Source organism: Leuresthes tenuis, unplaced genomic scaffold (assembly GCF_036924035.1).
Source record: "Leuresthes tenuis unplaced genomic scaffold, fLeuTen1.0.hap1 SCAF_18, whole genome shotgun sequence".
NCBI classification, from domain to species: domain Eukaryota; kingdom Metazoa; phylum Chordata; class Actinopteri; order Atheriniformes; family Atherinopsidae; genus Leuresthes; species Leuresthes tenuis.
Window position 1 is genome coordinate 7583102 of NW_027325372.1, and position 15462 is coordinate 7598563.

General features: G+C 42.8%; 2 protein-coding genes across 2 annotated transcripts in view; both read right to left on the bottom strand.

Moving 5' to 3' along the window:
• cdc42se1 (CDC42 small effector 1) overlaps positions 1–15462 on the bottom strand; it is a 202905-nt gene that overhangs the window by 142602 nt on the left and 44841 nt on the right. The window lies entirely within an intron of this gene.
• Positions 6986–14860, bottom strand: rfx5 (regulatory factor X, 5). The gene is made up of 11 exons (XM_072370314.1): positions 14814–14860; positions 12604–12758; positions 12132–12165; positions 11932–12014; positions 11277–11399; positions 10849–10965; positions 9774–9852; positions 9488–9686; positions 8788–8870; positions 8587–8715; positions 6986–8113 (listed from the first exon to the last, which is right to left on the bottom strand). The coding sequence occupies exons 2-11, from the start codon at positions 12723–12725 to the stop codon at positions 6986–6988; spliced, it is 2097 nt and encodes a 698-aa protein (XP_072226415.1). The 5' UTR covers positions 12726–12758; positions 14814–14860.

A 15462-nucleotide genomic window follows, 5' to 3' on the forward strand; every position in this document is an offset into this window, starting at 1 on the left:
CAACAGCGGTTGTATCAGATGTTCTATAGAAATTAACTTTGACTTGACTTATATTTAGTTATATTTAGCAGAGGGCTCTTGATAAAACCCGAGGTAGGAGCTAAAACCCACAGCTCATTTATACCAAACTTTTAGTCTGATCCGTAAATTAATTCAATTTTCATTTGCTTTCAACAAATGGTCTGTCTGTTTATTTAATCTCAAACATACCTTTTACATCATTTTATCTATATTTATGATCCGTAAATACTATTTTTGAATGCTTATGTGATCTGAATATGACCTTTTCTTCTTCAGTTTGTTTTCCCAGAGCACAGTCCTTCAGTGCTTTGAGCTGGTATAGTTTTTAATCTTTTCTACTTTTTTCTTTGCATTTGGACCACTGTAAAGCACTTCACTTTGCATCTTTGGTGCTAAACAAGTAGCCCAATTGATTGATTTATAGAAACCGGATCAGAAGCATCCAAAAAAGTGACAGGACACGTCCTCCACCCTGTGGTTTTCCAGCTTTTTGGAAAAGGATTCACACTGCTGCGGGATAATGTCAAAGACCAAGGAGGCCTGATGAGTGACAACCGTCACAGACTTTCCTCAAACATTTCTGACACGGTAAGAAGTTGTTAGAAGCTTTGTCACATCCTGCTCAGCATGGAAACATCCTTGGGTCTGTTTTTTAAATAAATGCTAAAATCAAAAGAATCTTCATTCGCGGTCCAAGAGATTCAGACTCTGCTGCATTTGAAATAGAAAGACTGAGAAGAGGCAATAAAAAAAGGGGGAAATCAGACAGAGATGTGATGAAATAAAAAGAAAGAATGGGAGGGAAGAGAGGGAAAGAAGGCATCACATAATAAGTGAACGTCACGTCTTTTATTCCATCAATGTAGGAAAATAGATTCACATTAATGTCCTGGCTTCTGTCCTCAGTCACTCTGTTTCTCTTCACAACAAACAAACGAAAACTAACAAGCAAAACTAACAGGGCAAAGTAAAGGTGCATTTCACTGCTTATTGTCATCTCCAAAGCAAACCAACCAAAAAATACCCCCCCCCCCCCCCCGAACTTCATAAGTAAAGTGCAAAACAAGGGGAAAAAACAACACAAAGCCAGCAGGTCACAGACAAAAGCAAAAGCAAACGTTTACAGGTGAGAATCTAGAAAACCGGACAAGAAACCACAGGAAAAAACCATGCAGGAAGCCGACGGCGTCTTCCGCAAATTAAACATAGTTCAAACGATTTTACAGCAAGAGGAAGAAAAACTGCACATCGAGAAGCTGTACAACTGTAATAAACAGCGAACACACAGCAACAAACAGAACCAAAGACAGACGACAGAGCAGTAAACAGATTTATGAAAGCACTGATGAATCCTCATCTTCGCAGAGTGAACAGAAAACGGCAGCAAGAAGCTGCTTGGTGTCGAAATCCCACTCAGGACGACGTTACCCAGAGTTCCTGAGCCTGGGAGGCACAGCACCTGCAAGGCCTCACTCAGGGCGGGAAAAACTTCCCCATGGAAATGTTTTTCTGCATTTTTCAGGGTAAAAAAAAAAGATTTAAAAAAAAATCCAGAGTGGGCTTCTGACAGCAAACAGAGCTACTTTGACGTCAGACTGAGAGTTCACCATCATCACATTAACTGCGGGGTTGACCAGGATCAGCTCGCTCTAACAAACGTCTCGTCATCTCGTCACCTTCGCTCTTAAGTAGTCTTTTAGCTCTAAACTGGCTTTTCCTTTAGCTGCTCCCGTTAATTATTTCTATTCTATTTAATCCATAAAAACATCCACTTTGTTTTATAGGTTCTTCTATCTGTAAAACTTTGTGACATTTTAAAGATAAATATCATTGTTGTTACATAGATTCTTTTAATTTGATCTCACTTGAGCCACCCTGGCCTGTAATTATTGGCGATCTAGATGCCCAAAGCATTATAAATGTCGCTGTGTGGCTCCCATAATCGTAGCAAAGGCTGAGATGAGCCGCTTTTCAGGAATTAAAAAGAGTTTCAGTAAAATGTTTGGTTATAAGATATCTAAAGCTTCTCTGTCTCACTTTAACTTCAGTAAATAACGACAGGAACAGGACAGGAAGTGACATCAGAGGCCGTTGTTTGATTCAGTCTGATCCTTCAGAGTCAACACACCGCTACCCGAATCCCGATCCATTTATCTTTGATTATCTGACCCGTTTCTAGTTTGTTTGTTTGAGCTGCGCCGCTCCACAGTGAAAGTTTACCTCAACCAGCCCCACTTTCAAGCCTGCTGGGCCAAACTGGGCCAAACTGGACCAAAGTAAATCAAACTGAGTCATGATAGAGCTTTCCTGCCTTCCAAGGCTAGCTCTGAACCATCTCTTTGAGTTTTCTTTTGTCGAACATCAAGACTTTTTCCACTTTTGATGGAAACCCTGTAAGGAACTCCACATCTCTAGTCTATCCAGTGTCTTTGCCAAACTGGGCCTTGACTTCCTTGTTTTGGAGCTTGACTTTCAGAGTCCTGCTGATCCTTCAGGCTTCTTCAAAACATAAAAAAGAAAAAACATTCAAACAAAACATCTACATCCCGTCATTCCTATTCAGAGATGAGCTCAGCCAAACTGGGCTTTGTGAGTTGCTTGAAACCATTCATAAAAGCTGTTTCACGTCTCATTTTTCAGGATATTCCACATATCTGACACAGACCCAACTCTGACGTCCCATCATGACATCTTCTTGATTTTGACTTCCACAATGCTGCGACTCTTAAACGTTCTCACATGAAGAGAACGGCACATGTTCAAGAAGCCAAAGTTTTCCATATACGAGTTCAAACTGAGCTGAACTGGTTCCCGCATGCTGACTTGCTCCAAACCATCTTCTCCAGACAACACTCCAGAACTCCAAACCCAGTTTCCGAGCTCCTCGTGGTGAGCTACTCGTCTCTCAGGCTCCTCCTGAACAACAACACAGCAGCGCCGCTTTACTTGTCCAGAGGAGCCAAATTCCATTAAACTGGGTGTAGAGTAATTTTACCAAACTTTCACACGGTGTTAATTAGAAATGTCCACAGCAGGTTCAAACTGGATCCTCGTTCCACTTGACTTCAACTGTGCAATTTTTGAGCTCCTTTTAGATCTTTGTCATGTTTTCCAGTTGGACCAGTTTAGCCCAGTAGGTCCAGCAGACAGAAACAGCCGCTGCATAGCCTCCGGTTTCAGTCTGAACCTTTTGCATCACCATTAAATCAAAAAGCAACATTTCACTTTGAGATCACGATCGTCTGTCTCTGGTGTTAAGAGGTTAGAAGTTCGGAACAACAAGTAAAAGGACATGTTTATGGATGAGTGATGGAAGTGCAACTTGTTGGATCACTCCACACTTCCCCAAAGGAAGCCTTAGTTTACTTTAGACCGAAAGGATTTTGAAAACATTCAAGCCTCAGAGCACCACATCGGAAGTGCTTGTTAAGTCATCTAAACCAGCTCCAAATCAAGACCAGCAGGTCTAAAGTAAAGACCAACAAGAAAGAAAAGCATTAAAAAAAGAAAAAGTCTGGAAAAATCTATCGAGTCAAATCCAAAGTCAAGATCTCCAAGCACCTGAGCCAAGATCAACTGGTCCCAAACAAAGGTCTGGAAGTCCAGAGCAAAGTAAAACTAACTTTGATCAAAATTCCCAAGTTACAATAAAGAAAGTTAAGCCTGAATCAAGACCAGTAAGAAACAAATCAAGTCCCAGGTGTTTACTCAGGACATGACCAGGTTTAAACATAACATTTGTGTCATCGAGCAGAACGAGAAACACCACGGCAACATCAGAAATGATCATCAAGCCAGGTCCTAGTCCTTGACCACTGCGAGTGTAAAAAAACACGACTGCGATTGGCTGCTGACAAAAATCCAGGTCATGTGACAGGCGTAAACATCTCTGCTGTTACGTCCAGATGAGGTTTTGACATTGTTGTAAAGGACCAGCTCACTGGAAGCACACTGAGGCCTTTAAAGAAGCATTCACACTTTACTGCAAACAAAGCCCAACAAGTGAAATGTTGCCTGTAACCACACGTCTCGTCCCTTCAAACCCCTCCAGTTACAACAAACTTTAATATAAAAGAGTGTGTTTTCTTCATCTTCTTTTTACCTACAACTACTGGACACAGTGTAGTTTGAACAAGGATTATTATCCTGACCAAATCTTTTGCCATAAAAAAATAGCACCGACCGTCAGCCTCGAGCAGAGTGTGAGCATAAAGCAGAACGCTACATCCCCCATAGATACTCGTCAGTGTATTATCTCAATTAACAAATTCATAGAATACACAGACTCCCTCTTTTAACACTCAACGGTGCAACGTTTGTTTCGGTTGTCTGAAAAGGGCCGAGGCTCAGACCAAGACATTTCGGTCGAGCTGTTGCTTCTCCATGAGGTAAGATGTGGCGTATTGGCACTTCACTAAACTGATGTGACTGAACAACACATAGTATTAGTACTCATTTTAATAAGGGAAATGTGGGCAGTGGCAAAAACAGCAAGCACATCAGCTAGCCTTCTCTAAAACTCGCTTTCCCATCATGCAACAAGTCTGACGTTTTTAAGGGTCCCTTTAACTGATCTGAAGCCTTTGGATGCAGGGAAACAAGGACACTAGGGATGGAAAATGGCGAGATCAAGCCCTGCTGTGTTTAGCACCAACGATGAAGACGACACCCTCTCAAAGAGCGAGAGGACGCTCGGCAGAGGTGAAGAACAGCAGTGGGTCAAAAATGTGACATTTCCATGATGAGAGAAGGTCAAACTCCTTTAGAAATCAGCAAATATGAGGAGGAGGAAGAGAAAACCCTTCCTTCAGCTGACTTGTTTTTTTTAAAATAAATAAAGTTCAAACAAGTATCACCAAATATCTTAGCAAATATTTCAATTTATCAATTAATCCTCTGAACAGTTTTGAATTCTAGATGTTTATCAAGATGCAAAACCTGCAAAAGATATATGAAGTTATTCTAAAGCGCCTCAGTTTAAATCTGAGACATTTGAGAACAAGCTCTAACCTCCATTAGCCATATTTTAATTATATATGACGCACAAAAGAGATTAAATGAGGACTAAAAAAAAAGGAGGACTACAATAGTGCCCCCCCCCCAAAAAAAAAAAACAGTCTCCGCAATACAATTTGGTCTATTTTCAGTGAAGAAGAGCGTCTTCGACGGCTGTATTTCATTTTCTGTAGCACAGAAACTGCAGCTTTTCTAATTTGTGGGCAATTAGGAGTATAAAACTGAGATGTTTGAACTTAAAAGTTGAGCTCAAGTTGGTGTGTCAACTGAAAATGACTTTAAAATAAGGACAAAATGTTTTTTTTTAACATCTAGAGTCAGAGAGAGACAGAGCTGAAGTGACAAGTTCAAAGAGGTGGTTAAGTTAGTGCAAAGGGCGCATGGCAACATACAACGAGAACTAAGCCAGCTAGCTAAAACAGCTTTAGTGCAACGAAAGCTAATCCTATGCAAAATATCTCCCATAAATAGGTCATTTTTACTGCATCTTAACGTATTAGTTCTACGTAGCAGGTATCTTTGTACTTTGCACAAAGTGCCTGAGCTGAAGCATTTTCTTCAGCCCTTGAGGACTAATTTAATTTTACTCCTGCTGTGATTGAGCACGTCAGCATATATCATAATTTATTTGCATCTTATCAAGCTTTGTTGAGTGTGAATGAAGCAGTTTGGTGTCTCCCTCAACTCAAAAAGTCGGGTCTGCTTGGCATCATCGGGGCTGGATAACTTCTTTCTTGGATCCACTTGTTCAGTTTCACACATATAGTTTTAAACAGGCTACAGAGCTGTTGGACCACTAGATTTGTTACGTCTGGGCCGAGCAAACATAGCAATCTCCTCCCTCGAAGTTAAGTTAAAAGCAGTCGGCTGTAGCTTCATCTACAGCTGTGTCAGAATTGAAAAAACTTTATTTGGGCACATTTCTGCATGTCATTTATAGACATTTTCAACTTTTAGGGTGTCATTTTAGGCCACTAAAAAGTTTGTACACAGTGTGAACTGACCCGGCTGCTTTGGTGAACCAGGCATTTGGTTTAGAACCGATTCTCAGCTCAATAAGGTTTAACTAACTGTTTCTAAGAAGCTCTGTGACTCAGACGGTAGAAAAGCAGGAAAAAGACTCGACTTTAAGTGTTCCAGTGTTTGATCGACTCTGTTGCTGCTGTCGGCCAGAAGCTGTTTTCTGATAAATGACTTGAAATAATTCATTTAATTTAAATATACATCAACACTGACGAGTCATGTCAAACGAGTTTTTGGGTGACGGGTATTTTCTCACACACACACACACACGATCAGAAATACAAAGCTGTTTAAAACAGGGATTAAAAACAGCTATTTTTCATGAGGAGAAGCTGGATCGAGGCTGGGCTCTGTTAAAGAGGTCGTTTTTAATTGAAGCACAGAGAACCTTCACAAGGCTCTGACCCGTAAGTACCTACGATATCTATCAACTATATCCGGGGCCTGATTCAACGGGGAACACGTCTCCCTTCTCTCTTCCTCCTATTTTCAACTTCCTGACCTCCTTTGCATGAATCTCTTCTTTTTCAGTTTTTCTTTTTTTTATATGAAGCAAAGCAGCAGACGATGAAACCTCGGCACGGAAAATTTAAGAGTGAGGACACAAGAAAGCACGAGAGGGAGGAAGGAAGAGGGAACGAGGGAAGAGGAGTGGTTCTGATTTCGGCTACGAGCGAAGCACAGACACACATGCAGTTACAGCATCGTAGGTTCAGTTTATAAGTGCGTTTAAGCCGATGAAAGGACAGAGTGCCGACATTTTGGCTTCATTTATCCCGCTCGATTGGCTGTTTGCTGCTGCCGCCATTCTGGGATTTCCACCAATAAAGAGAAGGAGAGGTAAAGGAGCGGGGCTTCAGAGCAAGTGCAGTAAAAGCTGTGCGAGGGAGGACAGTAAAAAAAGACAAAAAGGAGTTGATGAGAGTTAATGTCCTTCTCTCTTCGAGGGGCTGCTGATCTCTTTTCCCTCCTCCTCAAGCTTCACATCCATGATGGGAGAGGCGGGAGGAGAGTAGACGGGAGCAGCAGCGGAGGTGGAGGGAGGCGGCAGTTCCACTGGCGTCAGTGTTATTTCCACCTCACCTCGCTCCTCGTGCAGCGTGGGCAGGGGGAGAGGAGGCGGCTGTGGGTTTGCTACAGGAGGAGCAGCGGCGCTGGTGTTGTTATTGCTCGGTCTAGGAGCTTTCTGGATGACTTCCACCATTGGGGTCCGTCCTGACGGCGCCAGCTCCAAGCTGGAGTTCCCTGAACTCTGGAACAGCAGCAGCGGCCTACTTTGACGATCTGGCTCGGCTGTCCCGCCAGGTTGGCACTGCACCACCACGCCGCGGTGCTCCACCAGCTGGTGAACCGTGTCCGGCATCGCTGGCAGCTGACTTAGAAGCAGTCCCGACTGTTCCTGGATCACCAGCTCCAGCACCGGCTGTGAGGAGGATGACAAGGAGGAGGAAGCCTTCTGGATGACACCGCCCGTCAAGGAGGTGATGACCGGAGGCTGTGCGGGAGGTGCAGGAGGCGGAGGCTGAGGAGGAAGAGCAACGGGAGGAGCAGGAAGGGAATCTTCCGGACGAGGTTTTCTTGGTCGTCCGCGTTTCCGCTTCACCAGAGGAGCGTTAACAGCAGAGGCACCAGACACACCAACAGCACCGCCGCCTGACGAAACGCCCTCCAGGGGGCGCTTGGTGGCGCTCCCTCGTGCTTTCTGGACCACAGAGGTGGGGGCTGCCGGACTGTGCTGCTGCTGCTGAGCAGGAAGAGGGGGAGGTGGGGCAATCTTCTCCCTTTCGTAGGACAGACAGCCCTGAGGCAGGATCATCAGAGGGACAGGCCCGCCCTGCTGCTGGGGCAGCGTTGCCATGGCAATGACCTTCACCCCACCACTGCTGGCAGCAGCAGCAGCAGCAGCAGCAGGACCTCCGTGTCCAGACGCGGCTCCAACACCTGATGCATCTTTGGGAGCCAGCGAGGGCGGAGAGGAGCGGACAGAGAGGGTCTTATCAGGGATGGAGCTGCGAGGGAGGATTCTGGGTAACTGCTTCATGAACGCCTGCATCTGCAGCAAAGTCAGAGATTTGTGTTATTTTTATTGATTTCCCCACTTATAACTGTACTTACTGAAACATATCAGCTTTTTGTTGTAGCGAATAGTCAGCCGGCTTTTAAATTGCACTAAAAAAAGGCCGTAAATCTTCATATCTGACAAGTAGTGACCACCGATGGTGTGACCTTTGTGCTTTACGACTGACAGTCAGCAGATCCAGCAGCTGTTACAGAACAGATCAGGAGGTTGGGAATTTAACCCACAGCATCGGCAAGCTGCTCCGCTCTCTGACCTCGTCTTTCTAACAGGCTGGAAAATGCAGAGTGATATGCAGCTTAAAAGGAAATTGTTCCGATATTTTTTTTGTTTCAGACCATTTCTGCGGTTTAGACCAGATCAGATCATGCCGTTGCATGGGTCACTACAACTCTCTCAACAGCAGCACATCAGCTGCTTTTGAAGGAAACTAAGTTGTTTTGACTCACCGCTGGACGCAGAGATGAGGAAGAGGTAGAGGAAGGAGGAGGAGGAGCGTCTGCTGAAGAAGATTTGGTTCCTACTGCTGATTTATCTCCAGATGTGAGCTTCAGTAAGGACGGGTCTCCGGATTCCTTCTGCAGACAGAGAGGAAGCAGTGAGCAGTGAACATGCAGCTCGATGAGATCCACGACTGTTCAGGAACAAACCTTCTGATCTGCAGCTCCGTCACCATCAGCTTTAGAGATCACAGGAGTTTTCTTAATGACTTTGTGGGTTTTAGCGGGGCCACCTGCAGACAAGCAACAGGAGCAACAGCTGAGACATCTTGTCACAAACAGGAGCAGCATCTGTGTCTGAATTATAGTTACAGTGATTCAGTGCTCATGCTGTAAGCTTTAACAAAGTCTTAAGTTACCATTGTCCTAGCTTTTAAAAAAAACTGCCCAGTGAGACCAGCCCACTCATTTTTAATGTTGAGCAAATGTAGCTCTAATGAGTTCTATACCATCCAATTTCTAGTTTCAAAGTCCTTTTTACTGTTACATTCAGGGAAGAATTCACGTCTAAAATAAAAACAACTTCTCTCTAAACTTTAAAAAAAAACTGTCCCCAGTTTACAAAATATGTACCAACTTTCCAGTAATTGTCCAGGAACAGTCCTTGTTTATCAAAAAGCCCAAATCTAAAATTTCTGGATGAGAACATCATGTTAATTCATTAGAAGCAGCCAAACCCAATTAAAATAACATAAATAAACATATTTGAATTTAACATAACCAGTATCCTGCCTTACTGATACTCTGTTTTGGTTCCCATGAGGATTACAGGACGCATGAAGGTCAGTGATAATACCAGAAAAGGTACTAATGAAGTAACAAGTACAGGAACACACACAGAGCGACGTACCTGCGAGCGCTGCAGAGGTCACCAGCTCGGCCTGGCTGCAGCGAGGGTTTACAATGTGCTCCTGGATCAGGTACCGAGCAATCTCCACAACTGTGTCGAAGGAACGCTTCAGGATCTTCTGCGCCCAGTCACAGATCAGCTCACACGCTGCCTCCGTCACTTCCTGTTTGTAGGTCTGGACCAGCTCTGTCAGCTCCGACTGGAAACAAAGAGCAACGAGCGTAAGTTCGGGCTCACCTAAAAATAATGTACACGTTATCGAGCTTCACGTTCGGTGCATGAGTACCGGGTCATTCTTCAGGTCCAGGTTGGGTAGCAGAGGCATGTTGAGCACTGTCTTCCTCCTGATGCCGCTGTAACAGTACGTATCGGCCGAGCAGGTCAAGGAGCTCAACCGGCAACCTTCACAGCCTGATCTGCACTAACAGGAGCTACGTTTACAAACACCTGAGAATAAAAGCATCCGTTAACTGGCCAAATCAGGTGGAAGACCCTCAGCTGTGTCTGTCAGGCACAGGTCTGCACCTCTGCAGTTAGGCAGAAAACTGGAGGCGCTTCTACGGCCACAGCTCGACTCATTTAACCAGACCACCATCCTTGTAAGTGTTTACATGCACGCAAAGAGAATCGAGTTATTTACTGAAGTATGTCTGACTGCAACTATGAGGTCTGTGTGAGAAAATGTTGGAGATATTCTGCGGCTTTTTGTTTCTGTTCTGAATCCCAGCTGTTCTTAGCTGGTATAATCCTGGCTGTGACACAGAGGTCTTTAATGGCTGGAGCTCTGACTACATACAGCAGTGCTGGAAACCGAAGTCGTGAGCTGCTTTATCTCAGCCCCCGAAATTGTTTGTCTTTGAGTATTTCCATCAAGGTTACATCTGAGTTGAAGCAAAAATAGACTTTTTCTAAAAAGTGTTGGATCACCAAAAAAACAGGGGAAAGCTTTGTGTTCTTCTGATTACAGTAAGATTAATAATTATTGTTCATAAGGGTCTTTGTTTTATATGATCATCATTATCACTATTACTACATTTTCTGGCTGTCAGCAGCTGAATGAAACTGTATGATTTCTGATCTGATAACTTACCCATCTGCAGCTTATTGTTTCTGTATTCACCAAATGTTTTTCTATGTGACAATCACTGAATACTATTGTTGTTTCCAAATAGATAACGATCATTAGAATGATAAATGCATTTGATTGCTCGCCTGGCTGAATAAAAGCAACTCTTTGAGCCGTTACATTCATTCAGCTCCTCTTCTATAAACAGTTATGTCTGGGAGGACTTCAACAGAAGCCAGAACAGCAGCAGACTGTCCATCTTTTCTTGTTTGTTTCGACTGTAAGAAAAGGATATTTGGACTGCCCTCTGCCCCCGAGTCGTCTCGCTTTGATGTTAGGGAAAATATCTCTGATGATCTTCCCAAAGTTGGCAGCGCTCAGGGGGCGATGCTGCAGGTTCTCGCAGTATCTCCTGCGGCACAAAGCGGGCAGAAACACGGGATTGTCAGTCAACTATTAACATTTTTGATGAAAAAGAATTAAATAAGAAGATAAAAGAATTCAATAATTAATGTAACCTCCATTCACCAAACAGTGGGACAACCAGGACATGACCAACCATTACGATTTAACCACTCATATTTTGTAGGCTGCACTCTGGCCTGTTCTTTTCTCGCTCTATTCATTTTTTCATCTGATCTTTATTGGCTTTAAAATGATTATAATATGACTCTGTCTCTCTTTATCTAATTAAAACGGGTGTGAATTTGTGTGTTTTCTCACTTGTATGTCTCATAGACGTCCTGTTTAGGCAGACAGGTGTCCGAATGCTCCTCCAGATGACTGCGGATCCAGTAACAGGTGTGAAGCTGGTCGGCTGTGTTGAATGAACTGGAGTCGCTGCTACTGTCCACAAACATAAATATTCAGCTGCGTATTAACCACAAATGTCTCTCCCTGCCAAAATATACTTGATAATGTTTATTGAACGGGTCCTGCAGTTCCCGAATAATTTCCTACTACCAAAGACAGGTTAAATTACAGGTTACTGCAGTTAGCAGTAGAAGCTTGAAGATAGTTCACATAGACAAAAACGGGGATGGTCCTCAAGCATCTAATAAGCTACTAAATCTATTCACCTTTAAGTCAACACCTCCTGGAAAATCATTGGGTGACTGAGATTATTTACTGAATCATTTCTCAACAGTTTACTAAAAATCCAAGAGAATTCAGTTCCAAATAGCTGGTTGTTTCTGGTTCTAATGATATAGGAGCACCCTGTGCTATATTCTCTAAAACATGAAAACTAAAAGCATCCCGTGCAAACTTATCCTCCACAATATGTTTTCAAGAGATCAAAGACCTTCTGTAAATACAGTTAAACACGGGACCTGAACTAAAAGCGTTGCCCTGCATTACGTAGTTGGACATCTCTGACCTTTTGTCCCCAGAACTGGGTCCAGAGGGCAGTTGGAGGTACAGGTACAGCTTGTCGTTGTCAGAGAAACGTTGGACATCTTGCTGTTGAAGTAGAATAGAAAAGATCAAGCCAAGCACCAAGGAGGCACAAAACCATGCAGGCCTCATGTTTTTTTTTTTTAATAAGCAGGATTTTAAAAGTCAAAGTTAAGTTCTTACCAAGATCTGATCCACTTTGGTCTGAACATTCTTACTGCAAGACAGAGAACACAGCACTCAGAAACCTGCTCACATTCACTCAAACACGATGCGTTTAAGCGCCTCGCGACGCTCCCTAAGGCGGCAGCTTTGAATAACCAAAACAACCTCACAGGATATTTTCACTGACACTGAGAGACGGATAAAAAACAGGAAAAGGAATACTGAGTTATCTCTGATTAACCTCTTTACGTTGCTGTTTTAACTGTTTGCTAAAACTGTTGTTTAAGTGTTTCATTCATTGTTCCGCTTATGCAGACCATTAAAAACACACATCAAGACGACTGTCTTCTGACTTTCAGCTTCATGGATTTTCCTCTTGCATCATCAAGGAATCAAACGTGAAGCAGTTGCTCGAAGAGATTAAAGTCAGAATTTTCCAATTCGTTTTTTAAGAAACCTCAGAGCTTCTCTGGTTTCCTGCAAGACTTACGAGATGTTGCTTTTCAGTTTCTGGAGCAGCATGCTGGGCTCGGTGTCGCCCTCCGCTGCCTCCAGGGCACCCTCCCCTCGCTGGGAGGCTTCAGCCCGCGGGTGGTGCTGGTCCTCCGACATCTGGACCGACTAACCGGTGCTGATCGCCACCATCTGAGAACACACGAGCAAGAGACACTCCATGAAAACTCTGTGATGAGAACATGAAAAATGGCAAACAGGAGCCATTTTTAAATAGAAACGTTAAATGTCAAATGTAGCTGAGACAGATTTTAGTGTCTCAGAGAAGATTTTTGAGCTTTCGTAAAAAAAAAAAAAATAATAAAAACAAACAAATAAATAAAAAGAAACGCAGATGCCACCTTGGATCTGTACAGATGCTTTAATACACAGTAACACTCAGGAAATCACCTGTGTGGTTTATCTAGTTACAGAAGACTCCATGGGAAAAATGTGGGGCTAGAACTACTTTCATGATGAATACATTTGAATGTTGGCTTCCTTTATTACCTAACACACTAAAAAACTAAAAAACAAAGGTCTAAAACACAGAGAGGCCGGGTTTGCAGCTGGAAAACTGAGAAATAGTCACATCTGAGAGGCTGAAAACAGAAATTTCTGACATTTTTTCCCTTTGAAAGTGGTTGATTATCTATCAGAATTGTTACAGATGAATGTCTTGTTAATTAACCATATCAGGATTCCTGTGTTGATTAAATATCTACGTGAATAATGGCACTGGCTAGTACAGCGATGTTATACAAAAACAGCATCATCTAAGAGTAAAAAAAAACTGCCTGAAAAAGAGAGCAGATCAATGTAGACCACAGAGTTAAATGGTTAACTTTACAGCAGAGATAAACGTTTACTGCCCGGTACAAAAAGCTGCTTTGGTCCTTAAAGCTAACCCTCATCAAGGCCCTGAGGCCTGAAGTAACACCGAGAACTTGGCAACTATTTTTTTCATTTTTGGCTCCCTCTATAGTCACGAGGTGTAACACCACAACAATAAACAGCCATACACATGAATTTTTTGTCATGTTGAAGAGTAAGTGTTTGAATAACCCCAGAAAGACCAAAATAATTGACAAAAGTATATATAACTATGTAGTTGAATATCAACCACTAAAAAAACAAACACCACAAAAACTACAAAAAAATAGAACACATAATGACTATGAAGAGAAACCGTATTAATCTGTAAGGGCGGGCCTTTGCATGTCAGCTCTCAGGTTCCCAGGGGCCTTTCATTTTTACCACCTGTTCATGCCGCAGTTACTCAAGACGTTAAGATGATTCAAACTAACAATACAATGAGAAATGAGCATCTGAATTTAAAAGTGTTTACTCAAAAGGTACCACAGACTCAAATGAGCAAACGGGCGTGTTTTTCTGAGTACGGAGACGTTGAGGCTGCTGTTGTCACCCGGAGCTTCGGGTCTTTGCAGCATCTGCAGCCCGATCAGAGCAGCTCGATCCATTTCAGCAACACACCATGTTATCATTAAGCTAAGACTCCACCGCTGACAGCTGGTAAAAAGGCCTGCTGGCTGCCGGGTAGTAACACATGTTAACTGTCACAGTGCTGTTATTAACTTCCACAAACGGAGCGGGTCACACGCCTCTAAGAAGCCAGATTCAATCGGTCACTGACCACAGCCCCTCGACACACCCGCTAGCGTTAGTTGGAAACGCTCGTGTGCCAGCAGAGTTACCATGTCAGGTCTGACTGCCGTGTTTACAGCGGGCGCAGCGCCGATGGTCATGTGCCTGCCATTTACTACACAACACACACACCAACACATTGACCCAGCTCAACATGTTACTGCCAAGCTAGCTGGCTAGCGAACAACATAGGCGCCCTTCACCCGTTACCTGAATTTAATTCGATCAAATTTTAACAACGCTTGAAAGCCATAGAAAACGAAAAGTGTTTCCTATAGAGAAGAGTGATATCAAAACGGCTAATTGTTTATTCGGATACCTTGAGGATGTCGCTAACAGTTGAAGGCTAGCTAGCAAAGTTAGCTACGTGCTATGAGGTAGCATTAGCTAGCAAGCAATGAAAGATCTCTCACACCGGTTTTTACGCGCTATTTTCAATTTCAAAATAATTCAGGACAATAATCAGTTAATTCTCTTTTTAATGTATGATCGGGCGGGTTACTCATATTTCAATATTTATTTTAAAAAAGAAAAAGAAAGTACCTGAGCCAAGATACAGCAAAAATCCCCTTTCAGATTTTTTTGTGATTGGACGACTTTGTTATGTCTGCCTGACTACAAAGCCAACGTCTACTGCGATTGGTCAGCTGTCAAACATCTACTCGGATACAGAAAGTGGGTGAATTTCCATTCGTGGAATGGAATTATTTTTTTCATAGAGATTATTCTGATTGGACGCGGTTTTCTGGTCTGCCCAGTTACAAAACAGATGAAGTTATCTTGCGAAACCTGCCTAGCAACAGCCGCGCCTTCACGTGAGGAAACTGAAAGGAGTCATGAGTTTTATAACACAACCAGCAACACATACACTTACACTTATTTTATAAGCACATAAAATATACGGGAAAAATAAACTTTCCATATGTATGGAAATATAAGACGTGCAATATTGCAATTACCAATGCTGCACTTTTAGTGTTTATATTATTTCTATGCATCTTTCATCATTTATGGGAACTGGTATGGGAATGCTGCACAAAGTTTTGTTGGCAATACACAAATGCATAATTACAATTACACAATTACATAAAAAAATAAAAAAGACCTACAAAAATATCACAATCTTTACCAAATTATGCATTTGACTCCAATAAGTCACGATTGGTCTGACACTGGAAGTTTGACAAAACCC